General features: G+C 33.8%; 1 protein-coding gene and 1 pseudogene across 4 annotated transcripts in view; one reads left to right on the forward strand and one right to left on the reverse strand.

The window, feature by feature from the left end:
• NAV3 (neuron navigator 3) overlaps window positions 1-27,690 on the forward strand; it is a 385,886-nt gene that overhangs the window by 296,046 nt on the left and 62,150 nt on the right. For 3 of the 4 annotated variants that reach the window (XM_028829741.2, XM_028829742.2, XM_077953206.1), the window contains 6 exons: window positions 3,035-3,076; window positions 4,590-4,750; window positions 13,003-13,191; window positions 16,121-16,173; window positions 22,162-22,185; window positions 24,614-24,691. In XM_028829741.2, coding sequence (XP_028685574.2) covers window positions 3,035-3,076; window positions 4,590-4,750; window positions 13,003-13,191; window positions 16,121-16,173; window positions 22,162-22,185; window positions 24,614-24,691 — 547 coding nt within the window. The remainder of the gene's footprint in view (window positions 1-3,034; window positions 3,077-4,589; window positions 4,751-13,002; window positions 13,192-16,120; window positions 16,174-22,161; window positions 22,186-24,613; window positions 24,692-27,690) is intronic. The other variant, XM_077953207.1, reaches the window with a different exon arrangement.
• LOC114671022 (peroxiredoxin-like 2A pseudogene) lies at window positions 6,112-6,757 on the reverse strand (annotated as a pseudogene).

Raw genomic sequence — 27,690 nt, forward strand, 5'->3', positions numbered from 1 at the left:
CAACAAGTTGGCCATTTAGCCATCAACCTATTTCTTCAGCATTTAGACATTAATCCCAGATTCAGAAATACAGTCAAGTAACTATTTATAACCAAGTAACTCTCAAATCAAAACTAGATGGTAAGATTGGTTAGTTACATAGCTATAACCAAAATGCAGTTTTCATGTTTTACTCTAATCTATATTTTAACTGAAGTCAATAAGATTTTCACTATAGAAATACACTAGAAAATATGTAATTTCTTATTCTTTTTAAGCAGATTTATTTATTGTACATGTTCAATCTTTGAAATAGGCCAATTTGATTTATGCTATGTTATGTTATGTTATTTATTTATTTTGAAATGGAGCCTTGCTCTGTCGCCCAGGCTGGAGGGCAATGGTGCCATCTCGGCTCACTGCATTCTCTCTTTCCCGAGTTCAAGCAATTCTCATGCCTCAGCTGCCTGAGTAGCTGGGATTATAGGAGCGGACCACCATGCTGGGCTAATTTTTGTATTTTTTGTAGAGATGAGGTTTCACCATGTTGGCCAGGCTGGTCTCGAACTCATGACTTCAAGTGATGTACCCGACTTGGCCTCCCAAAGTGCTGGGATTACAGGTGTGAGCTATGGTACCCAGCCCAAAATAGGCCAATTTTTAAAATGGGAATATTCTAACATTAAAACAACCAAATAAACACTTTTTCTGAAATAAACTTTAATTTTGGATAAATATGTTTGGCCTTTGAGCCTTAATAAAATGCATTCATGAATATTAAGCTGTAAAAAAATACATGTTAACTACATAGCTATAGTATATAATATTAATATTAATTAGCACCTTACAGTAAATTACTAGATTAAAATAAATTTTGATATAAGACACTGGGCTTTTTGTTTTATTGACAACAGAACTGTAAGCAATAGCAAATTGCTCTAATCCTTTCAAGTATATTTAAGAAAGTTTATGACCTATTGAAGAGAAAAGTAGATCTAGGGGGTGATACTGGCTTCATTATGATTAATTAATCAGTAGAATGTCAGAAATGCTAAGAAAACCAAAGAGCTACACCCGAGAGAAAATGTATTAATGTAAATATTTTAAGGCAAGTTAATTAGCGATCTATAATAAAGACGTATATAAGTTCATGATTTACCTGTTTGTCTCAAATTTTAGATGATTTCTTTGATACTCATATTTAAATCGGTAGCTTTTCCTATAGATTTTCATTTTTGTTTAAATTCTTCTTCATTAAATTAAATAAAATAATAAAATACACTTTTTAACAGTTTTCTCTCTGCAGCTGCTCTAGGTCATTGGTGGCCATTGAGCCATAACTGGTCTATATTTGTTTTGGGCTTTGTTTCGTGTGTCTGACTCAACTAAATTTTTAACGTAATTTGTAGTAACCAACTTTGCAAATTCAGGGTTTGTCTTTAAATGTCAGATCTGGCAACACTGCCTTGACATTTCTGCCCAGAAAGTATTGGCTCTAGGCAGACAGTGACTGTCTGCTTCAGACTGTTGACTAAAATCCCCACCACATTCATTTTCATGCCCTCTCTGGCCCTTGCTGGCATATGAGTTTGCAACCTTTGGGGGTTTGCAGAAATTGTCTATGTTTTAAAATCATTACTATCTAGATTCAAACATACTTCTAAATAAAGATTTAAATTATTTTGGTAACTTTAAATGTATTTGTTCTAATTTTTTTCATTAAATTGCTCTTCATCATATAAATATATAATTTTTATACAACTGGATGAGTTTGTCAGAAGAATACCAACTTTCAATATTCTTTGTGGCATTAAACTTTAACTTGTCCACATGGAAAGAGGTAATCCTTAAAATGACTTATGACCACATAAATGTCTTAGCACATGTGGTTCATATTTGGAGATTTCTCATATTTGTTCAATATGATTTCTTTTGTTTGTTTATCCACAATACTAAGAAAACTTCTGTAGTCAACATGTATACTGTAACTGGCCTCTACATAATATTAGAAATTACCTTACATGGACATTACCAGTAAAGTAAAGTTGTATAAAGCCTTTGGATGCTTTTGTTTGCAGTGCTAAATAATGGAGTACACATAGAAGAAAACATTTTAGCTTTGGTTTGAGTGATTAAATTTCAAGTCAGTCTTTTTACATTCATGTTATATCATCCCCATTATGCATACCCTGTGTATTTAATCTTGATCATTCGAGGTCCTAAAGGAAGAAAGCTATAATTCTGCATTTTAAATTAATTTTACACTTTGCTTATCTACATGCCAGAGATTATAAAAGAAATCCCTAGACTTGTCCCACTTAGTTGTTGATATCCTCTTCCTGTATTTTTAGAGAGGCCATTTCTCATTTTCGCTAGACATACGTTTTCATTGCTTCTTGTTACCAATTGTGAATTCCTTAAAATAGAGATGATAAAATGTACAGCCTTTTAAATACCTAATTTATGATTTCTAAAAGATGGTATTGCTTAATTTCATTAAAATATTTAAATAAATGATACTAGAGACAATTAAGTTTTAAGCAAAGACTCATATATCTTTCTTCACATGTGTAAATGGGAAATAAACATGCCTTTTTATTAAAAATAATTTGAAGACAAAATATAAGTATTAAATGATGTTTTATACCATCTCTGTCCATTGGAAGTTGTCACTCTAACTTAGCCAGAGCAGGTCTATCTTATTTTGCATGTGATATCATAGCAAAAATCTAGTCAGCTGCATAGCGAAGGAAAAACTAAGATAGTATTTAATCAATAGAATTCAGAGGAAAATTATGCTAACATGATTTAATCTATTTTCTAGTAATCCTATCAGTAAACGATCATTGACTGGTACTGCCTTAGAAAGGAACTCAATATGTGTAATGGGAATGGACATCTTGTCACCTTTAGTTGGCCTTTTTCAATTAGTTAAGCATTATATGTGTGTTACCAAAAAATTATTTTTTGTAGTTCAGAGAACCATTTTTGTTGGATGTGTAATTTGGAAGTTTTGTTTACATTATGTCCTTAGGGATTTTCTTTGTTTTAACAGCATGCAGCTTGACAGAAATACACTACCCAAAAAGGGACTAAGGTATATATTTCTCTCAGCACAATTGCTGCCTCTCTCTGTTGTTATGTAAACTTTGTGTGCTGTCTCTCTTCCTTCTTTGTTTGTTTGCAGTGTAGCAATGACATTGAGGATGAAATCACTTTTAATTTTGATGGTTTCTCTGGCCCAAACAGTTGTTGAGATAGCCCCTTAGGTAGAGATACTAGTAGAGGTTGAGGCTGTCACTCAAATTAAATAAATTCCAATGTGAATATCACTATTTTGAAGAAATAATGCTAAAAAATAAAATAATAAAATAAAATAAAATAATATAAAATAAAAAAACTTGTCCCAGGCGTTGCTTTTTGGGGGCAGCAACTTTTGGTAGAATGCAGAACTCACTTCAACAAATTAAAATAAAATTAACTCTTCTAACTTTTGCCTGTTGGAGGCATATGCTTGCAAATCCTCAAAACCCGTACAGTCTACAGATGTGGGTAGTTAATGTTTAAAGGTTGAAAGATGCTACAATCTGAATCAAAGAAAACATATTTTCATCATCACAGGACAAACACTGTAATTAAAGCATGATTTTTATAAAATCCGTTTGATAAAATCTCAAAATTGTTTTAATTTCTATTTTTCAGGGGTGCTGCTCTAAGATCAACTTAAATATGAATCAATCTAATATCATTTAATGATCTCAAAATAATTATTCCATCCATAATAAAAAGTAAAATAAAAATTTAACTTATGACCATCTTTTACTGTGTACTTTTATCTGAGGAAGGAATATAGAATGAACTACTAATAGAGGTATAACACTGTATGCATATGAAAAGTTGGCTACTTTGGTGCTAAGAATTTACTTACAAAAAGAAAATATACTTAGTTTGGTGAAACAGTGAATAATAGCGAAACTAGGTCTTTCTCCATTATTATTTTTTCTCTCCAATTATTCAGCAATAGCAAATAGCTGGCAATTATTCCATTTTAATATTTTGTTCCAGAAATTTATTATCCAGTAAAGCGAGCACATCTCCCTCCCTATTTTTGCAATCTAGGCATGATGTCAAGTGGCATTTTAACAAAAGAACTGTTTTTCCTTAAACAAAAACAAAACAACAAAAAAAAAGCTGACAATATGTATTCCATTTCCCTATGCCTTCTGTGACCATCACTTCATTTCTCTTGGCCCTGGCCCACCAGTGTCCTCCATTTGTAGTCCATGTTTTCACCCTCTTTACATCCTTTCTAGCCCTGTGCTTTTGAGTTCTCAATTAACTTGGCTGTCTGCTCATTGCTTATGATTTCCAACCGCATATCTGATAGAAGCATAATTTTCTCCTCAAATCCCTTTATTTTATTTTTCTCCTATGTGATTCAAACAGATGGTGTAAGATCATCTGGAAGAACTGAGCAATTATAATTAGATTCAATCTGTTTGAAATTGTTGTTCATTCTGAATAGTAACCTCCTCTCAATTGTTTTCCTGTCTTGGCATTGCCTTGCCCTTGTAGATGTGCTTAAGTGTCATAGCTGTGCTGTTTTGCAGATATACCCCATCATCTCGGCAGGCCAACCAAGAAGAGGGCAAAGAGTGGTTGCGTTCTCATTCTACTGGAGGGCTTCAGGACACTGGCAACCAGTCACCTCTGGTTTCGCCTTCTGCCATGTCATCTTCTGCAGCTGGAAAATACCACTTTTCTAACTTGGGTAAAATATTCTAAAATATTGATTTTGTTTTCTTTCTTTCACCACCCACTCTCACGGAAACCCTGGAATCTCTCCCTAATACAACACGTTTTCCTTTAAAGGGAGGGATAAAGGCACTTTAACAGTACCTTTCATTTGTGTCATGGTTTACTTTTCACAGAATAATCTCCAAACATTATACTGTTTATTGCTCATGACAAATGCTTAACATAGGTTAATACTGTGGTTGTTTTCTAGTGTAGGCTCAGGGCTCAGAAAGGTCACTTGACTTGAAAAAGTCTTACCATTACTAAGGGTTCAAGGTAGTAATCAGTTCCAGAACATCTGACTTTAAGCCCAGGGACCTTTCCATTCCGTTTTAGAATCCTCTTAAAAAACAGGAAAGCATCTCCTTATTTATTTGCTTGAAATATTAAAACATCCTTAAAACGAATTAGTAGTCTTTTGTAGAAAATAGAAACAATTAGGAAGAAAAAGATATGTAATTCCATGACTCCAAGCTAACTTCTTTTAACATTGTTAAAATTAAAACTCCTTAAAATGCATAGGAGAATTTCTGTTAAGACAATACTCTGAATGTTTTCAGATAGATACAATGAAAAACAAATTACCAACATAGTCATTGGGTTACTTTGTATTTAGCATCATTTGTATGAAGTATAAAATAATATGCATAAAATATCATCAAAAACACTCTGAGTAACAAAATAATTAAAGAAAGCTCAATATGCCAGATACCATTTAATAGATTCAATGATTTTAAAAATCGGTTTATCTTCTATAAAGTCACATATAAAGTGTTCTCATTATTTTTATGGTAAATATTTTTATAATTAGTTTATCAGAAAAACTTGTACATAAAGATGAGTTTTGATCTTTATAATTTACCTTTGTCAAACTATCCCAGAGTACATCAATTCCATCATGAAAGTACTACTTTGACATTATATTAAAAGTTAGTAATAGAAAACACACAAGCCAAAACCTTATATTCTCTAACCTTCAAGTCAATCATCAAGTTTTATTAGATTTTTGAAGACCTGAAAATGAACATAATTTCAAATAACAGAACTCAAACACCATACACATTTGTAATGAGGCACAACAGTCAATTTTGAGCCTTGTATTTTCCAGGTTTCAGCTGAATAACCTTCACTGCTTTCTTAGCTTTTTGCCAGTCTTGTTTTGGGACTATTTTGCCTCACTGGGCCTAAACAGAGTATAATATTAAAATATGTTAATAAGTCATACTGAGAATAAGATAAATGCAGATTTCTAACTCCTTAGGGACACAAATGGGGACAACACATTCCATGAATACAGGTGAATGAATGTCCATAGTTTCTCTGAGTTGGGCAGTTTCATGCAATCATTTTTTTCTCTGAGGCCAAAGTCTCTGGTTTAATCTTCCTAGCAGCTTCCAGAACAGAAAGTGAATTTACTTTGTCTCCATGTTCTTTTTATCCATGCGCGGGAATTCCCTGCTTTCCTGATCCCACCACAAAAACTCCCTTGAGGATGAAGCCTTGGGTTTCCAGGTTTCCAGGGAAGCCTCAATTCCAGGCTGGAAGCCACATTCCCAGAGGGCTAAATCCCATAAACATCATCTTTTCTGTCTTTGTAGACCATAGAACTTTTTATTATCATCCAGGAGGATTTCTCTTTTGAAACAAGTTTGGAAAAACTTTATGTCAGTCCTGATCTGCTCATTAACAACTGCATAGAGGGGGACACCCAGATCGTCCAACTTGGGTTGAGGGATGACAGGTCTGCAGCCCCCTCTTGCCAGAGAAAACAGTCTGGCACAGCCACAATCACAACTCCATTCTTCCCTGCCATAGCTCCTTTGCTTTGAAAGTCATTGGTTACTTCTCTAGTGTTTTCAGGTCTATATTCTCCAGGTACTCCAGCACCTCTTTCCAGGGCTTAGACAAAAATACATCTCTCTTGGCCAGCAGCAGTGCCAAGGCAGCAGCCTCCAAGGGCTCCTGCACCCATGGACCACATCCCCACAGAGAAGCACCTTGGGTCCTCAAGTGTCTCCTTCTTCTTCCCTTCTCCCAAGCCTGAAGCCCAGACACTACGGGCCCAAACCCTCCTGGCACCCGAGGGTTCCAAGGGCCTTGTTACTTTTTCTCTTTTCACTGGAAAAAAAATTCTAATCATGTACCTATAGAAGATTCACATTTTTCAATGAGTTGGACTTTCCAGCTTTCAACCAGGACAAGACTCAAGGCTTTGTTTTTTCTATTGCAACCCTTCCCACTGTACTGAGTAGGGCTTTTAGCAATTGAAAACAATTATTTTGGTCATGGTTTCATATAAGCTAATGATTTCATATCAAACACCAAGCTTTTGTTTCCTAACAATATAATAGTGATAAGAGTCTTTGCCTATAATGCCAAAGAATGTATAGATTTTATTTACTTTAAGTTGCAGCTGATTTTTTTAAAAAGTAAAAAGCCTAACGCCTTAACTTCAAAAAATGAATTTAAAATGTTTGTGTAGGTCATAGGAATATGAGACAAAATAGTTTCCTACAACATCTAAAACACACCCAAATCACCTAAAATGCTATAAACTTGCTAAGTACTTCATGTCTCCTATCAATTCTTTTCATTAATTCACATTAATTTGATTAGTTGACTCCTTCTTCTATTTTTCCTCACCATTATTATTCTGATTAGATCCACCTTCATTATTCTTTAGGAACAAAAAGACTCACCACTTACTATGTCTGACATTGGTGAAGTCATTTAAACTAATTTTGTTATCTCTTGAATGGATACAAAATACGGAGGTCATATTGTAAAGAATGATGGATATAGTGTATATAAAGATGGAGACGTGTGTAAGACTTGATAGATTCTGCCAAATCATTAGTTTTATTGGAAAGCATGTTTCACACTATCATAGAGTAGCATTCATCAGATATGCCTGAGTTTTGTCTACATTTAATTGAGTAGTAATTCACAAGACAGTAACCACAGGATTTTGTGAAAGACATTCACAGATTGTATTTTTAAAAGACTAGCACAAAACTATGAGATTTCTATCAAGGACTAATTTACCACAAATGTCAAATATTTGTGCAAAGATAAGTTTATTCTAAGATTTGCATAAATTAAAGTTAACATGGCAACTGAAGCCAACATGTCCATGATCACAATGTGTTAAAAAATGAATGATTCTATAGCACACTTGGGAATGTATTTTATTACATAGTTTTCACAGTTAAAACACAATTAATAAATGAAATGTGAATTATACTTTTACTGATAACAAAGCTCTCTATAGAGCTTTAATGTTCTGATGAATTAGAAAACCACTGATCAAATACATCCCTTACATTTCATTGCTATAGAAACCCAGTCTGAAAGGTCAAGTTTACCTTTCTAGGTTGTGGGTTTCCCCCCTTAATCTATTGTGGTTTATATCAGAGATATCTCAACTGTATCAGACAGGCCATGACTTAAGTGACACTGCCCTCTTGATTCTCTTCATACTTTTCCAACTACAATTCTTTCTCCTGGGGTTGCTTATCTTAACAAAGCTGTATCATTTGTTGTAGACACAAGGTCACTTTTGAGAGTGAATGGGACTATATTTATAATTGTTCCAGGTATTAGGTGCAAACCTTGGGCAATGCAATTCATCTTTTCTCTTCTCCTGATATTTATGTGTTTACCAAGCTGTTCTTCCTTTAGACTTTTTTTTATCCTAAATCTTTTTTCTATGTTCTCGTTCACAACTTTAATTCTGATCTCTCAAATCAACATTTCACTTTCTGTCTGAGACCTTTTTCAGTTCTAAAACTAAAATCCCATCAATGTGCTAGACCATATAGCCACCTCATATCAAAGTCTTTTCTTGAGTTCTTTTCTTCTATTTGTCTTATAATTTCACGTATCATCCTTCTCTCTACTCTAGTGCAAAATCTGTGTAATCAATAGTCTTACTTGAAACTGTGCTCTTCATATTGTACATTTTCAGTAGACAGGATACTGTGATTTTATATTCAGAATATCTCCTACATCTGTCTCTCATTTTCAGGGACATTGTCCTTACTGAAGCTTTTTAAACTGTAGACAATTGCAGATTTGAAATTGATCTTACTCTGTTGGCTCCCTTATGTCTCAACATTTTCACCCATTGGGAGGTATAAAAGAAGATATTCCTATCCATGTCAACACACTCTCATGTACCTCCCCAGATCTTAGAAGCACATATGACTTCAAATGAGGCATTTTGAGACCTTTATGCTGTATTGTTTCAGAGTGGAAAAAATGACTAATTTCAAAAATGTAATATTTAAAGAGTTTTTACTGTATTTACAGTTCACGTGAACCTCTTTATTGGGCAAGAAAATGAGTATTCTTAAAATGCAATCATAAATTAAAGTTACTTTATTATTAAATTATATATATATGTAATTACCTTGAATATGTCCTCTTGCTGTCTTTTAACATCACGCATTTTTCATTTGACCATTATCTTTTCTGAATAATCAGTAAGATACAGGATTATTATTAATGTTCAAAAGTTGCAGTATTCATGTTTTCTTTATTCTTTCTACCAATTAAAATGTGTTAATATATAAAAATTTTTAAAATATTACTGTAAAAAATCACAACATATAGTAGAAAATTAAGATCACTACAATATGTCATATTTAGTAGACTACTGTGAGCTACTGCCACAGTAAACTATCATTTGTGTGTCATTCCCAGTGTGCTAGCCCTAGTAGAAACCATTCCCATTCAAGAAAGAATAACAAAATATAACTTATATAAATCAAAAAGTCTTTGGATGAAACTTCATTTGGTCAAATAACCCAACCACTACCCTTCAGTTTTTTTATGAATAAAAAATGAAAGACTAAAAGGCCTCTAAGATCCATTCAAAGCCAGGAGACACACAAGAATTTCTAAATAGAAGAGAAACAGAAGAGGTCATAGTTCTCGTGAGCCATCTCATAACCTGGTGAGACTCATTGTCATGCCTCCATGAGTGATAACAATTTCTCAGATTCATTTTTCACCTTGCCACAAGGGTTACATGCAGGAACATTAATGTCAAACTGTCACTTCTAATATCCATCTAATATTCTCTAAATTAGATGGATCCTTTTGCATACAGTGATTGTTAAACACCTTTGCATAGGAATAGTTTCTATGCTTTGGTACTCAAATCTTCCTCTACCTCGAATCCTTTCCCATCTTCGTGCTCACCCTTCAACCTTCTCAGAATAAACTCCTGTCTTCTATTCTTTTGGAAGCATAGAATCTCACAGTCAGAAGAGACCACATCTGGTTCAACCCTTCATCTCTTATGTAAAATTTTATGACATCTCTAGCTTCTTCTTTAAACCCACCAATGACAGAAACTACTAAAATCTAGAAATAACACTTTTGGAATTCTTTCTTTAAGAGATCAAATAAAATTTTCCTGAATCTTCACCTATTGTTACTAGTTATATATATCCAGATTCTACAAAATAAGTCAAAGTTAGATTGCATAAGACAGCTCTTCATGTCTAAAACAGTATAATAAACTCACTAGTTAATGTCTAGCTGTAGATGCAAAGGTAGAGAGTAACTTGGGGTTATTTAAAAACCCAGTCCAGCCGGACACATTGGATCATGCCTGTAATACCAGCAGCACTCAGGACACTGGAGCAAGAGGATCCCGTGTCCAGGAGTTAGAGGCTACAGTGAGCTATGATCGTGGCACTGCATATTGCAGCCTGGGAGACATAGAGTGAGACCCTGTCTCAAAATAATAGTATTTAATAATATCATAAAAACCCAGTCCACATTGATATCAGATGCTGTTTTCCTCAAGTTACTACAAATAAATATATAATCTTAACAAAAGATTAGTGGCTTGGCTATGCAAATGCAATTTAAGACAAAGTTGGTAGCCCTCTTTTTCCTGATACATTGCCACATCTGTTTCTCTTCTATTTAGAAATTCTTGTGTGCCTCTTGGCTTTGAATGGATCTTACAGGCTTTTTATTCTTCCATTGTTTATTCATAAAATAATTGAAGGGTAGTGATTGGGTTATTTGCCCAAAGCAGATGGAAAGCAAAACTACCACTAGAAGATCTTTACCAATTTGTTTCCATTCAAAAAGTTATCTTTGTCTGTGTTACATTTGTTTTCTATTGTATAGTTTCTCTTGTTCTATTTTACATATTGACTTTTCTCCTTCTTCAGACATCTGCCCTACTGGCTACTCTTGAAATCAGAGACTGTGTCATATTTTTCCTTCTATTCATCTACAACATCTAAAACCAGATCTGTCATAGTTATGAACTTAATTGAACACTCTTAAGCAGTTGGGTGTAATTTCTGATGGAGAACCTATCAAAAGTGTTCGTAAATGCAAACTATTCCCTTTAAAATCTATCCTAATCCTCATTAATGTTTCATCTTGATAGAGCTAAGTATTATGTATTGAAATTGTAGAAGTACACTTCACTTGGACATCTCTGCAATCATTTAGGTAAGAATTATACAAAGCCAAAAAGCAAATAAAATATACTTCTAACCCTATAGATATGTATACTAAAATGATGCTCTTGCAAATTTGTTTAATACTTCATTAATTTAAACAAGAGTACATTCATACTGTGAGCCAAGAATAGGGTGACTTACCACACTCTGCCACCTTAAACATAAACATTTTAAGTCTTGAATGTCCTACAGTGTACCTACTGGCTGTTGTCACTAATCAGACCGAAATGGTACTAATGGTCACTGCAGGCTGAAGGAATGTTCTTGAAAAATAGGCAGATCCTCTCCCTCTCCCTTTTTTACTTTTTTCTTCTTTCCATCCTTTCTTCTTTTTTTTCCAATAGATTGTGCACTTTGCAGATTCGTATTTTTTTCCTTTTCCATTACATTTTAAATATGTGATTCTTAGTCCTATGCTTCCTTTTACTCCAGTCAATAACTGGCTCTATCAGAGGGTTGTTCTGTGTGTTAATTCAGTTAATATCAGAATTATCAAGCACAGTGCCTTCCAAATATGAGATACTTATCTCCAGTAACCTCTGGGTATACTTTTCCTGTTTTACATTGTTTAGAGAGCCAGTACTTGTATGAAGAAGTTTGGTGCCTATGTCAAAGAAAAAAACTTAGTAAATTTTGAAGTGATGTCAGAACAACTCTAAGCCACAGACAGATTCCCCAAAGTTTTGGAAATACTCAGTAGTTCCCTTTATATCTTAAGAGGCTCCTGCCTGCTTTCTCATATACCAGTAACAAACTTGCTTTTCTTAAATATAAACATTTAGAATGTCTTTCTCAATGTTTCTGCTTTGCTTTTATTCCAAATTTTACAACGGTATTGTTTTCCAATGCAGTTATACATACAATCAACCAAATATTTCCTTAAATTGATGACTACCAGATGAGGACTATTTGGCAATAAGCAATAAGAAAATAAATTCTTGGCCGGGCTCGGTGGCTCACGCCTGTAATCCCAGCACTTTGGGAGGCCAAGGTGGGCAGATCATGAGGTCAGGAGATCGAGACCATCTTGGCTAACACGGTGAAACCCCATCTCTACTAAAGATACAAAAAACTAGCCTGGCGCGGTAGCCAGTGCCTGTAGTCCCAGCTACTTCGGAGGCTGAGGCAGGAGAATGGCGTGAACCCGGGAGGCAGAGCTTGCGGTGAGCGAGATTGCGCCACTGCGCTCCAGCCTGGGCGACAGAGCGAGACTCCGTCTCAAAAAAAATAAAAATAAAAAAAAAATTCTTATTAAAAATTTCAGACTTAAGATACTTCTTTGTAAATATAACATGTTTGCGACTTTTGACCATCTCATCGTGATATGCTCATCTTAAACAGAGTAGAAAATCATTTCATATAATTAACCTTATGGTGAGCTACAGATACCATGTATGTTACATTGTGTTTCGTTATAAAAATGTTTATTACATGCTATCTCCTTATAACCTAACTTTGATAATAATGATGATCCTAATCATGAGACTTGTTGGTTTTGTGTACTATTGCTTTAGAAATTGACATAAGGCTTGCCATGAAAGTGCCAGAGGAAAAGAGGGACTCAGTGGGATCTGTTATTGGATATTTCAGAAGCAGACTCTTACCTTAAGTAGGGATTCACTATACATTCATGTTTTCATAAGAATTGGGATCATGTTCTTACTTTCTATCAACCTGCTATTTTCATCTTTCAAGCTTCAGAGTAATAGGCTCTGTGTGCTTTGTTTTTCAGTGAGCCCAACAAATTTGTCTCAATTTAACCTTCCTGGGCCCAGCATGATGCGCTCAAACAGCATCCCAGCCCAAGACTCTTCCTTCGATCTCTATGATGACTCCCAGCTTTGTGGGAGTGCCACTTCTCTGGAGGAAAGACCTCGTGCCATCAGTCATTCAGGCTCATTCAGAGACAGCATGGAAGAAGGTAAGTGTTGGGGGGAATAAAGATGAAGTCACTTTATTTAAACCCTGAGAGGGAAACCATTGCATCACTCACATCACAAAGATTTCTGAAGAGGAAAATAAATTAGTGTAATTATCATTTGGGAAACTAGAAGCTTGAAGAAGTTTTATTCTGTATTATCTTCTATTGCTTTATGCATTTGGAAATATGGCAGAATTTGTTTAGATTAATACTTGGCTGTAGAAGAGTTTAGACTAAATCTACTTTTCCAATACAGAAATATACATAGAAACTATTTTCCCAGGTGCATCAAATATCAAAGCAAATGTTTTGTTTGACATTTCTGTTAAAGAGCCATAAAGACATGCAAACCAGAAACATTATTTTATGAAAATACCACATGTTGATGATTTACATTCCCAGAAATTCCCTCTGGTGCTAATTTTTTGTTATATCATTTTAGAATTCATATTGTACCTACTTTTTTGCTTGTAAGTCATTATTTCTTCATCCAATGGCAATAAAATTGTCACCTAACCTGTTAAATTATTTATCTTTATAGTTATATAGTTCTATGTAAATACTCTAAATAAATCAGCTTGAAAACCTCAGGAAGCTGAGTTGATGCTCAAATATAAATATTTTTCTAAACTTTAGAAGCTCAAATGTCAAATTTAACAATAATTTGAGAGACTTTTCTCTTTGATTTAGTGAATTTTTTTTTTAGTATCCATAAAGAAAACTTACAGCATACATATTATAAAGCATTTCAGCTAAGGATAAAATAAAACGACATAAAATGCAAATTGATTAGAATGAAATTATTAACCTTAATAATTATGTTTAAAAGAAAGGTCTCCAAATCTTGAGATATACCAGAGTTTAATCCTTTTGCCATCCATTTATTTGTGGTGTAAACTTAGGCAAGTTTCTTAACTTTCTTAGCCCTAAGTTCTGCATCTGTAACTTCATAGGTTTGTCACAAGGATGAAATATGAGAATAAAGAACAATTCTATTCCATTATCTTCTCCCTTCCTACATTCTTATTTAAAATATCTTCTGACTGAGGGGTTAGTTAGGCAGCAGTGAAAATTGGCTCATATTTTTCAGGTCACCACTATGGATTTAATATACTGGCACTAAATCAGTAGAGAAGAGTTGTCATTGCCTTTTGCAATATTAACCAAACCACTAAGTTCACTATGACAGACAGTGAATTATGTCCAATGACTCCACTGATTGTCGCCATGTAGACAGACAACACATAACTATTCTCAAATGTAAGGACACTGCTTTCTGAAATGGTTCTGTTGCTCTCGTCACAGATAGGCTGCTCATAATACTTTTAAAATAATTTGGTAAGCACGCAGATGGCTTTCTAGAGTGCAGCATTTACAAATAAAGTGATTTTTATATACTGGGAAATTCTGGCCTTCAATATATGAGGATTAAATAATCTGAATTTCTGAAAGCTAGCCTAAGTGGGAAAGATGGCTTTTTTTGTGCTCATACATTGAATACTGACCTATTCTAGTTCTTAAATGGTGATCTAGATTCAAGACTTATTGAACTAGATTGAAGGGACTTTATTGATATCCTACCTAATGCTCATACTGACAGATGAAGAGACTGAGCCACATGTTCTAAGATCATAAACAAAAAGAATGAGAATGAGATAACCTGATTAATTGTTCACCTTTTTTCTGGTACATCAGGGTAACACTTTAGTTTATGAGGGTATTATTAGAGATTGAAAGAATTTTTTTTTTAATAATTGACTCAAATACCAACATTTTGCACATCACATAGAGTAGTAGCTTTGCCCAAGTTAGAAAACTGGGGGTTGCTCTTTATTCCTCTTTTGACCACATCTATATACTCAGTTTTAAAAAGGTTCTTCCTGGTATCCTCCAATTCCATCCCCTTGTTTTCATCCATGTTGCCACAAACCTAGTGCAGCTATTCCAGTCCTCTCCTGATCAGGTCTTAAGCACCTCCCATATGTCCTTGTGGTACCCACCATATTGATCTCAGTAGCATTCGTAGTACTCTATTGTAAATATCTTTTACATTATATCTTCTTTTTGAGCTTTTGGGATTTTATCTTATTTATTTTTGTAGTTCTAGGATCTAGCAACAGCTTGTCACATTGTTCATGCTTAACTAATGTTTGTTTAATACACAATGAGCAGAAATAACCATGCTACTCCATAGTAAAAAGAGGATAAACTTTTCTGCAAATATTATTCAGCACCATTTTATCCACCTTTTGGGTTTAGTACATTGGAAGTACAGAAGTATAAAGCAGAATGTCCAATGTTTATAATGATATTTGAAATAGATAAAAGCCAGTGTGACATTTCCGTTCTCAATTTCTCTGAGACACCACCTTGAAAAAAAAAGTATTTTTCTCTTACTAAAATTAGTAAAGGAACAGTAATTCCACATTTATAAGAGTATGATTAATGCATCACAGATAATGTTGTAATAACATATTAGATAAAAGTACTTATTTCCCTGAAATTATATGGGGAAAAAAATCTGAAAATGGACCTTTGTTGGATACAAATGAAATAAATAAAGTACATATGCTTTTTAAAGTTTAAAAGTTTATGGCAACTTTAGTTTGGATTTCCATGCTATTCTATTTATTATACGGGAATTTACCGTAGCTTTCAATATGTAAGAAACAGGCTGGTAGGGCTCATGCTTGTAGACTTCTGTCTAATAACTTGGCAACTGAGATACTTTAGGGAGTATGAATGGGGCTCTTCCATGTCTCAATGTCCTGATTGCCAAAAATTTATAGCAGGCTGGTTCTCAGAATCTTATAGCCAGTTGTTATTACTTAATTTCCCTAACCACCCGTTCTTTACTTTTTCTGTAAAGGCTGGGGTTTTTGAGTAGACCTCGTTATTTTAACTCTATTGTTCTCTTTGTTTTCTCCAGTTCATGGCTCTTCATTATCACTGGTGTCCAGCACATCTTCTCTTTACTCTACAGTAAGTAATGGCTGTTAAGAAAAAGCTTGTGCTTTTGCCATGCACACAAAGGATGAAATAGATCATGTTACTGTGAATAGATGACATTCATCTATGACTTGTACACAGGAGTTGTGTAGTGAAATAAGGGCATACTCTAAGCTGCTCAATACCCAAGAATGTGCCAGGTGCTCCACCAGCCATTTTTTGGTCACTTACATGTGCTTTCACTGGGCTTTTTTGCACTCATTATAATCAATGAGTGGATGTAGAATTCAATTTCATAAAACTTATTGAGGTATGACTTGGAGTCTGTGAAACCATGTAGTCTGCTATACTGTCATTTTAGTAATGACAAGTTGTCCATGTTTTGTTCTCTGAGCCATGACTGTTAATTGTTCTATAGTATTTTCTCCTCATTTTTTATTTTTAACTTTATTGTTGAGAGGATTATTGAAGGGTAAAAGCATTAAGGATAAAGGGTAAAAGCATAAAAGAACCAGAGATGTTTTCCTAAATACGATTTTTGAAAGAGTGTGATTTTTTAAACTTTTATTTTTATTTATTTATTTTTTTTTTTTTGGAGTTGAGGTCTTGCTTGGTCATCCAGGCTGGAGTACAATGACACAATCATAGCTCAATGCAGCCTTGAACTCCTGGATTCAAGTAGTCCTTCTGCCTCAGCCTATCAAGTAGCTAGGACTACAGGCACGCACCACCATGCCCAGCTAATTTTTAAATTGTTGTAGAGACAAGGTCATTGCTATGTTGCCCGGGCTGATCAATACCCATGACCTCAAGCAATTCCTCCCGCTTTGGCCTCCCCAAGTGCTGGGATTGCAGGTGTAAGCCAGCACACTTGGGCAGAAACTTTATTTATTAAGAAAAAAAACCAGTGTTTCAAGTTCTTTTGCAAATGTGTGAAATTGTAGAGAGTTTTTCTGTTTGTTAAATACAATTCTATCCTTTTTAAAAAGTAGCCTACAGGAAGTTATGTTTTATGAGTGAGTCATTTTAGAGCTAGGTTAACAGTGAGGTATATTTAAAAGCAGCCTACTGAATCTCAATGAGACTTGAGTACTATGAATAAGCCTTAATCCTGTATTGTAAGGTTCATGCAAAGTTCATAGCCTCTGCTGTCACTGATTAACGGAGCATCATGGGCAATAATTTTTTCACTCATTTTCATTAAGTTCAAATGTTTGTTTGAACCTTCTGTTTATAGGTTAATCTCATATATTTACTGCCTTACATAGTCATTCAAAATCAGACTGTTATTGGCAGAGGTAATATTTTTCTTATTTCTCCGTTCAATGATTAAAATTGCCCGTAGCTTCCAGAAATTAAGACAGCACTATTAGTGTTTAGGTAAATGTACTTTTTATGCAAATGGATAAAGTGAGGAATGTATAAATATGCATGAAAAAAACACATAAAAGAAATATATTAAGACTTAGTGTTCCTCCTGTTGGGCCAGCACCGCCGTTTGTTGGGGAATTGTATTCTGATTTAAACCATTGCCATTTAAATCTATGTGTAACATCAAAAGATGTAGCATCATTATCATTTTAGTCTAAATATGTACAATAGTTAATATTTGAATAAAACTACCTTTATGAAACCTAAGAAAAACTAAAAAAAAAAAAAAAAAAGAAAGAAAGAAAAATACCATTAGAAGAAATAAGGTCTAGTGCTTGGTAGCACAATAGAGTGACTATAGTTAACAATAATTTATTGTATATTTCAAAATAGCCAGAAAAGAAGATTTGGAATGTTCCTAACAGGAAGAAATGATATTCTTCTTAAATGAAGAATGGGATATTCCACTTACCCAGATTTGATCATTATACGTCGTATGTTTGTGTAATACCACATGCACCCCATAAATATATACAAGTATCGTATATCCCAATATTGAAGTTGTTTTATGAAAAATGTATTCTTCAAGAAAAGGTTCATAAGTTTAAGGAAAAACAGATTACTAGTCTACCAGTGTCCAGTAGACCTTTCTGTATTAATAAAAGTGTTCTATATCTATACTATCTAATATAGTAACTATTAGCCATATGTTGCTATTGATTATTTGAAGTGTATCTGGCATACAGATGAATTGACTTTCTTATTTTGATTAATTTAAGTTTAAATAGCCACATGTGCCTAGCAGCTACTAGATTGGATAGTGCAAGTTTATAGAGAACCCAAGGGGTACATTTGTAGATAGGAGTGGGATGTCAGAATAATGAGGATAATTAGAAAGCATATATGAGAAATACTGTATTAAGAGTAGAATATGAAATGGGAACAGAGATTAAAATAGAATATGTATATATGTATATATATACACACACTCACATATTTATAGGTATATCTATATCTATAAATGTGTGTGTGTGTGTATATATGTATATGTTTATAGGCCAATATATGGAGGTAAGATAGATAGTGTTAAGTGAGTAAAGAATGGATGAGGTGATCGAGCCACATGAGAAGGTGATATTATTAGAAAATTAAAAGAGTTGTATTTGAGATGATGAAAATAATATATTTGAATTGACAAGTAAACTGTAGTAAAATAATTCAAATAAATGCATATCTGGGGAACTACTAAAGAGAAACATCATAAAAGATGAGGAGTCATTCTTTCCCCGGTCCTCTGTGATCAGGAACTAGGATTTAATTGGCAATGAGAAAATACCTATGAAAATGCTTTTTAAACTATCAAATGAAAAAGCAACTTCTTATTATTTTTCATGCCTTCTTAATAACTCTGGATAGAGATTTAGTTGCTTTGCATTCTTGCCTGGTTCAGTCAGGTAATTATTGGATGACATCAGGGAAGTTGCCAAATTTCTTTGGACTATACCCATAAAATAAAATTTGAAAATATTAGCTAGATCTGTCCCATTTGTCTCAGGATGTCTGCAAACTGGTTGGAAATCACAAGCCTAACCTGATCTGCAGAGGTGTTACCTTTGGCAAACTTATGGTTTGTATCTTTGTTTTGAAATCTAAGACCAGGCGCGGTGGCTCACGCCTGTAATCTCAACACTTTGGGAGGCTGAGGTGGGTGAATCGCTTGAGGTCAGGAGTTTGAGACCAGCCTGGCCAACATGGCAAAACCCCCTCTCTACTAAAAATACAGAAATTAGCCCGGCATGGTGGCATACGTCTGTAATCCCAGCTGCTTGGGAGGCTGAGGCAGGAGAATTTCCTGAACCTGGGAGGCTAAGGCTGCTGCAGTGAGGGCCACTGCACTCTAGCCTGGGCTACAGAGCCAAATGCCGTCTGGGGAAAAAAAAAGGGAACGGGGAAAGGTGGGAGAGCAGGGAGAGGGAATCAAAGCCAACACTGTGAAGTATTGTGAAATATGGAGCTTTTACCTAAAAATTCAAAATTTTAAATTCCTTTTTAAAATAATTGGAATATCTATGGAATATCTAGCAATACTAAGATGAAATTCCTCTGGGTTTTCAGTCACCTGTAATTGACCCCTTTAGATGTTGGTGTGGGCTCTCAGGAAGCCACAGCCTCCACCAATGCTTTTCTTCCTGACACTGAAGCTAAATATGGGTGGCTAGGTTTCACTGTGCTATTGCTTTCCTCATGAGAAAGAAATACCCCTTGCTGTCTATATCGTTGTCAAATGGGAAAATGAAAGACAGCCAAGGAAAGGTCATGTCACTTTTTAAAAACTTCAAGTCCATTTATTCTTTATAAGCCTTGTCCTGTTAGGCATTTAAAGTTTTGATCCCTGCAATAGATGTTTTTTTGATTAACTGTGTATTAACAACTTTGTTTAACCTGTTTTGAATTTGAATTCTGATTTGTATTTTTTCAGGAGAGTAAATGTCATTTTTGATTCATTGTGGATTCTTTAATATGTTGCCTAACAAATAGCTAGTACTAAAGTCATAACTTTTTAATTAATAAATTTGAATGGATAAATGGTCACTTATTGGCTTACAGAATAAAGAATTCATGGATAAGCTTTTATTCAGTCAAGTGTTTCATATTTTGTATCATCTCCAGGACACTGGGCTTGCTCAAAACCATTGTAAAAAAACTGGCAAATAATCCAATTCCATTATGACATCATTAATCCCACACCTAAGCTACTGAAAAAAATATAATACTAATATTCTGGCTCATTGCTTTATTTTTATGGTAACACCTACCTGGTATTAATAACCATAGAGTATGAAAGAAGGCAAAGGTTAAAGCAAATAATAGTTTTGAAAGATTGGTAGCAAGAAAAGTCATGCTATACGGTATGCATAGAATTGATATTTAATGATTATGCTTGCTACTAGTATATGTGACAGAACTATTACAGATTTTTTAAATGTGATACATATATTTCTTGATTATTTTTAAAATAATAAATTAGTATTAAAAAATACAGGAATGATTTATTGACTCTTGAAACTTTACCGGCTTTCTATAATTCTAGGAAGCCTAGAAGCAGGATTGGGCAGAATAAACTGGCAAAAAATATAAAAAGTAGGCCGGGCATAGTGGACTGCAGTGAGTCGTGAATGTGCCAGTGCACCTAAGTGATAGATCAAGATCCTGTCTCAAAAAAGAAAAGAAAAAGAAAAACAACAACAACAATAACAAAAACAAAGTACTAGGAAAAACTAATAGACATAGTTACATAGTTAATTATGCCATATGTTTTAAGGCAATGAAACTTTTAATATTCCTTGCTTACTTTTTATTCAAAAACCAAACTCTGTATAAAACCTTAAAATTATTAGGATCTATAAAATGAAATATTTCCTTAAAAATCTAAAATTGAAATGTAAATTATTCAAGATTGCTTTTTAAAGCAGTTTTCTTATAAAAGTTATTAGGATTCTACCACTTAGCCACTTTATTATTTAGCCACTGTATTACTAAGTTTACACATTTTTAAAGGTACAGAAAATATAGGGAAGACAAAGCTCAGGTTAAAAGAGTTGCTGGCAAATAAAATATATCCTGGTGGTTAAACTACTTTGCTTTATGTTTTCTGAAAGAAAAGCAATAAAAAATAGTTCAAGTAGTTTTATATCAATTAATCTAGAACTATCCCAAAAGTAGACATAGAAGATAAGAGATTATTTTTCAGCTTTGGATCTGCTTATGGCAATAAGCAGACTTGTACTATTCAACAAGATTATGCATTCTTCAGCTTTTCCCAGAATAAGGGAGCTTCCCAAATGTAATGGTGCACATAACTCATTTTCTGGCATTTTGCAGGCAGGCATGAAGAAGAAAAACAGAGCTAGGAGTTTTCTGGAAGTCAAGTCAAAAACACCCTGCAAATACCTATGGCAGTCCTCCTTTCTATATGCTGCATAGCCAAAAATGTTTGCCAGACACTTTTATCACTGGATGTTTCCGTGTGTTCAGTGTTTAAGCGTTTTGCTGACTTGTGATAATTAAAATTATTAATAATCACTAAAGAAAGAAAAAATAGAAGTAAATAATGTTAATTATCTGTGGTTATCAGTAGAGGCCTGTATGTTACCCCAGCTTTATCTGGCATTGTTTGTGATACGTAAATCACAGAATAGAATTCTGACATCTAAACCTTGGCTGGAGATCTTTATAATTTTATGAAGTCTGTTTCCTACAATCTGTATGAAAGATACATAATATTTTAAGTTTTCATGCACCCATATTTTTTAGAGTATAATTTTGTAATTATTTGGTTTATGTTGCTTATGATTTACATCTTAGAGTCTTTCAATTCTATCTTTTGCTTAAAGGAATATTATATATCTATGGATCAAATGACCTATATTTTAAAAATACCTTATGGTTTATATATTAAGAAACATTTATATTAAATTCTAAAGTAACTTGTTTGTACTATTTCAATTGAATAACTTTATGTACTTCATTCCATTCTTCTCATAGTAGATAATAAAAAAAACACGTCATGATTATTTTATTCATTTACACCTGCAGAATTAATTGAAAATAGTTTTTGTAGTTAAAGTCTTTCTTTTTATTGTTTTACAGGCTGAAGAAAAGGCTCATTCAGAGGTAAAAAAAACTTTCAATATTTCAATATTTACTATTTTAGTTTGCATTCATGATGAAATTAGTGTTGTGACCACTAGAGGGCTCTGTGATACAATAGCAGAACTCCATAGGACTGCTTAAGTAAGGCAGCTAGTTGATAAATGGTCTTTGATGTTGCCTCTTTAAAATAAAATGAAAGGAAATTTGTATAGCAAGCTCTCCTCTCACATTCTAGATTGAGTCTTAGCTCAACACCTAATAAGTTGTCTATAATGGTAAGCACTCATTAAATCATTGATAAATGAAGGCCTATGGTCTTCCTATTTTATTAGTCTTTTCCCCACTCCCTGTGAGACCATCTTGGGCACCAAGCCTTCACAATACAGGATACCAGCGTCTCAGACTATCTGTTTTGTGTCATTATCTTGTTGCCTCTAATTACTATTTTATGTCTGCTGTGGCAGCTATTGTTCTAATCACATATTTCACAAATACATATTTGGTTACACTCATGAGCAAATCAAACTGCATTCAGGAGAGAATACTATTTTAATTTCCCTCGGCAAAACATTTGTCCTGGCCAAGGAGAGCAGGAGGACTTTAATTATGACTTTATTCAAGGTGAGGCAATGACTGTTTGATTGGTTTACACTGAGGCAATCAGACAACAGAGGAAAAAAATTGCCTTAGCAACAGCTTTTGCAAAAGTATTCCTTTCCTTTGAAGTCTTATTTTATTAACCTTTAAAAGTAAAATTTGTGCTATGTTTAAAAATATTTGAAAAGTATTGATTAAACCAATTTGTCTTTATAATCTCTGAACTAAAGAGTGGATATGATTTTTAAAAATCAAAGTGGTTTATTTACATCACATGGACATGACAAAGCTTCTAACATTGATCATAGTATAGCTACTGACGCATGGAAATGCTCCATCTATTTGCCATAGTAGTAGTTATTCAACTCCCCTTTTATCATTGATGCTCTATCATGGATTATGGTTTAAAAAAAACAATTTCAATCACTTTACAGTTTCCTGGATTATATTTTAAAGATACTGGAATCATGTCATATAGACTATTTAATTTGAGAAATGTTTTTGAGTTTGGATTCATTTATGAATAAAATAGATGCTACATTTTCTGAAATCATTCATAGTCATTATCTTATAAATGTAAAGCAAATGTTATTTTAGACCTGGGTGTTCTGTTTTGAAAAAAAAAAAAGGAATGAAATAGAATCACATTTGGTGAAATTATATAAATGTCTACTGTCTCTGTTTCCAGCTTAGAGTTCTCTACTTTGTTAGAGTGTTTCAGTTGACCACCATTTGTTTTCAACAAAATCTAATGCCCAGGGGCAAAAACTATTAATAAACTATGTCAAGAATGCTCCTTCAAACTGAGACAGCATTCTAAAAGTTCAGCTACAACTATAGAAGACTTGTTTTTGAAGAAATGAGAAGCATCAAAAGTAGAATGTTTAACATCCAAGTAACTGAAATCCCTTGAGACTAGATATATACTTATAGAACCAAGTGTCAGATTGTTGTAAATGTTCTATCCTATTAGTCACAACATGAGACATGCAGATTAAACTGCAGAAAGTGTTTGAATTAAAACTTTAAACATGATATAATATATCTTTACCCTTTTCTGTTTCAGTTTTATTGGAGTATGAACTTAACTGAAAAGAAAGACACTTTAGAATTTTCATTATATTGGTTTATCTAATTAGTTGCACCTATCATTGCTTTTTTCCCCTGATTTTTAAGATGTGGATAAGCTATAAAGCATCTCTGAGCTAATAATAACTCACTAAATAAAGGTCATGATAATACAGATTTGGGAAGCCTTCTCTGCAGTCATTAAATCTCCAGCCAATAACATTTCGAATGTGAACTGATTAAATGTTGAATTAAGCCCAAGTTTTAGTGACTGCAGGATATTCCATAGCTTTTGAGAAGTTTTCAAACTATGAGAAATTAAAATGTACACAGGAAAAAGGAAACTAAGATTTTCTGAAAAAGAACATGGAGTATCTTTCACTAAAAAAATTTAAAAAGTGTGTGTGTGTGTGTGTGTGTGTGTACAGTTTTTACATAGAAAATATTTTTCTACAGTTTTATTACCACAGTTTTTCTAGAAGGAGAAGAATCAAGACAGTGGATAAACTGCTCTTGAGTCATTTGCCATTTGAGGGATGGCAAATGGAGCAAGTAAGCGTACTTTGATTTGTAGATTTGAGTTTGACACATAACCCTTTCCTTTTGAATGACATTTGCTTGTTACTCTGGAGTCAGTGTTCATATCCTTTCTTTTCAGGAGTTGGTGCTGATATAGTGGGGTTAGAATGAGCTAAATACAGTTATTTGCTTTCTTGTTTTGAATTATTGGTTTTAAGTAAAAATTACTTGCATATTCCATTGATTTTTTTTTAATTGCATTCAGCAAATCCATAAACTGCGGAGAGAGCTGGTTGCATCACAAGAAAAAGTTGCTACCCTCACATCTCAGCTTTCAGCAAATGTAAGTCACTTAATTTTTAAAATATATTACAAAATTTTTTTTACAGTAGAATGGAATCATTTTGGTAACAAACTTACAAACTTTCAGTGCCTGATACAGACTTAAATTACCAACCAGCAGGACTCATAAAAAGTTAACATTTTCTGCCTACTCACTAATAAAATGTAAATCTGAACTGATGAGGGGCAGCTATGTGGTTCAAATGGCTTGTTGTTCCTAATAAGATTGGAAGCAATAGTAACAGCCATATGGGTTGCTTCTTTTCTTGTTTACTATTTTTATTACTCCTCATGCATAAGATTATCTGACAATGTAAGAGGGGTTGTTAGTGTTTGACTTTGGAAGATAAAATATTCATGTGCCCAGCCTCCTTCTTCTCAATGTATTGAACAATTAGTTAAGCATCCAGTCGATTCTAAAAGATGAACTTAGGTCTAAATAGGGATAGCTTAACTACACTGTGGATGAGATATGGTTTGCTCAAAAAACCTTGGCAGCCTTCTCATAGCAGTTTGAAAAGGTACACTTTCACTGGCACCAAAGCAGCACAGGATGGCAGAAATGATGACAATGAAGACGGCCAATTAAATTAACATTTACTGAATATCTTCCACTGTGTCAGGGAGCACTCAGAGTAGATGCAGAATGATAAAGGAGAAATGTGGCACTGTTCCCAGTCCTGAGGAGCAATGGTGTTAGGAACAGCAGTGAGGGGTAAGGAAATGCCTGCTATTTTGCCATATGTCTTGCCTCTCTCACTCAACAGTCCTTTGCTCAGTTCTGCTGCATAGCTTTGGGCCTGCTCTGTGCCTCCCCTCCCCTCCCTCTGCTCCTCTACTGAGTTTTTCTGTCTCCTAGACAAAGCATGATATGTGAAGAGTGAGCAGGTACAGACCCACAGTATAAGACCTGAATAAGAGGCATTTTACATTTTTTTTGAAGTTATCATTGTGCAATATAAATTCTAAGTATATGTATCATTTCATTCACAATGTCTTCATTTTAGCACTGTATTTGAATGGATTTTATTTTTTGAAATTTGGGAGAATTAAATTAATTTTGGATTTATTCTATTTATTTTTTATAGATGTTGTTAGGAGATTCCTGAAAATAATAGCAAGTTTTAGATAATTGTTTAAGCAATATGAGAAAATAACAATTTTCTCATTTGGATTAAACAATTATCTAAAACTTGCATAATTTCTCAAAAATTAAATAATAATTTAACCTTATTGTGGTTTTTAAAGAGATAGTCCAGAGGCAACTGTAAATTTTATAATATAGGCTAAATGTATAGAAGTAGGAAATATTGTTGTCTAGGTTCCTGAATTTGTACCTAGAGGAAGTAGAACAATGTAAATGCCAGAACCTCCTGGGTTTGTTGATCTGCAGTGAGGAAGGCTCAATGGCAGACCTTATTTATTAGATTGTCAAGATACTTGAAGATGTCTTGAATGATTACTCAGGGTTTCATTTTACTTTTAATGTCTCTTGGTTGATCTCATCATATAATTCAGATACTGGAATAATAAATGGCTGTTAGACATAATGGAAGATGGGCTGATACTTTCCATTTAAAATGTAATGATGCTTATTGTATTCAAAAGAAAAAACTAAAATGGTGTTTCACGGTTTTTTGTTTTTTTGTTTTGCTCTGAGAATCTCATTCTTACTCATTATTGGTTTCTTGTGTATCATTTCAACATTTTCCTGTTATATGCTCACGTGTATGTATAGTTAATACACACGTGCAAAAGCTTCCTTACACACACACACACACACACACACACACACACACACACAGGGAACCAAATTCTAACATAGGTGAATAATCTTGGGGGTCAACTCTGTGCTGCTGTTTGAAAATGGAGCAATAATTTGAGAAGGGTTCCAGCAGTTGGCTACCCACCTGCTCTAATTATGCATGTCACACTATTTTCACTGATGTGTTTTCATGACTTTAGGACATGAATTCTCAGCTGGGTGTTAATATGACCAACAAAGGGCGAAAACTGGTTCTTGTGTGTGTGGGTGGTTTTTTTAAGTACTCTTTTTATGTGAAAAGCACAGATATACAGATAATACATAACTGAACATCCAGAATGTCTGTGGCTTTAAAATATCATGAGGAAAGAGCACAATTAGGAAAAAAAAATCTATAATGTTTCCCTAGGGGAACAATAATTTTAAAAAAATAAAAATAAAGAACACAGACTTAGAAGCAGCAGTGCCAAATAGATAATTCATGGTAGTCTTTGTGTTAATTTAAAAAGTGTCAGTCTTGGAGACAAATGCCCAAATTGCTCTAGGTTCCACTCAGCTGCATGTATTACCATTAGTATTAGTTTTTGCACACTGATGGGAGACTGGTATATATCCTATTTTATGTTCTTTTAAACAATTTATAATAATTTAATTTGGAAAACTTCTCAAATCACATCAGATCCACACAAAAACCTGTACGTAGCAGCTTTATTTTTTAATAGCCAAAAAAGGAAACAATAAAAAATATCCCTTAATAGGCCAGTTAATAAACAATTTCTGTTACATCTATATCATGGACTACTACTCAGCAATACAAAGAAATGACTATTGATACATGCATCGACTTGGATGGATCCCAAGGGCATTATGAGGAGTGAAAAATGACAGTTATAGAAGGTCAAATTTTGTATAATTCCATTTATATAACATTCCAGAAATGGCAAAATTAAAGAAACAGAGAGCAGATTAGTGATTGCTAAGGGTTAAGGATGGAGGAGAGAGAGAGGTAGTGTGACTATAGTAAGGGGGAGATCTTTAGTTTTGTATTTTGAATGAGATGGCCATTACATGAATCCATATATGTGAATCTATTAATGTAAATCAATAATTCCTGGCTTTGATATATAATATAATTTTATAAGATATATAATCATTGGGGGAAACTGGATGAAGGATACAAGGGACCTCTCTGTACTGTCTTTGCAACTTCTTGTGAATATAATTATAAAATATAT

Source organism: Macaca mulatta, chromosome 11 (genome assembly GCF_049350105.2).
Source record: "Macaca mulatta isolate MMU2019108-1 chromosome 11, T2T-MMU8v2.0, whole genome shotgun sequence".
NCBI lineage: Eukaryota > Metazoa > Chordata > Mammalia > Primates > Cercopithecidae > Macaca > Macaca mulatta.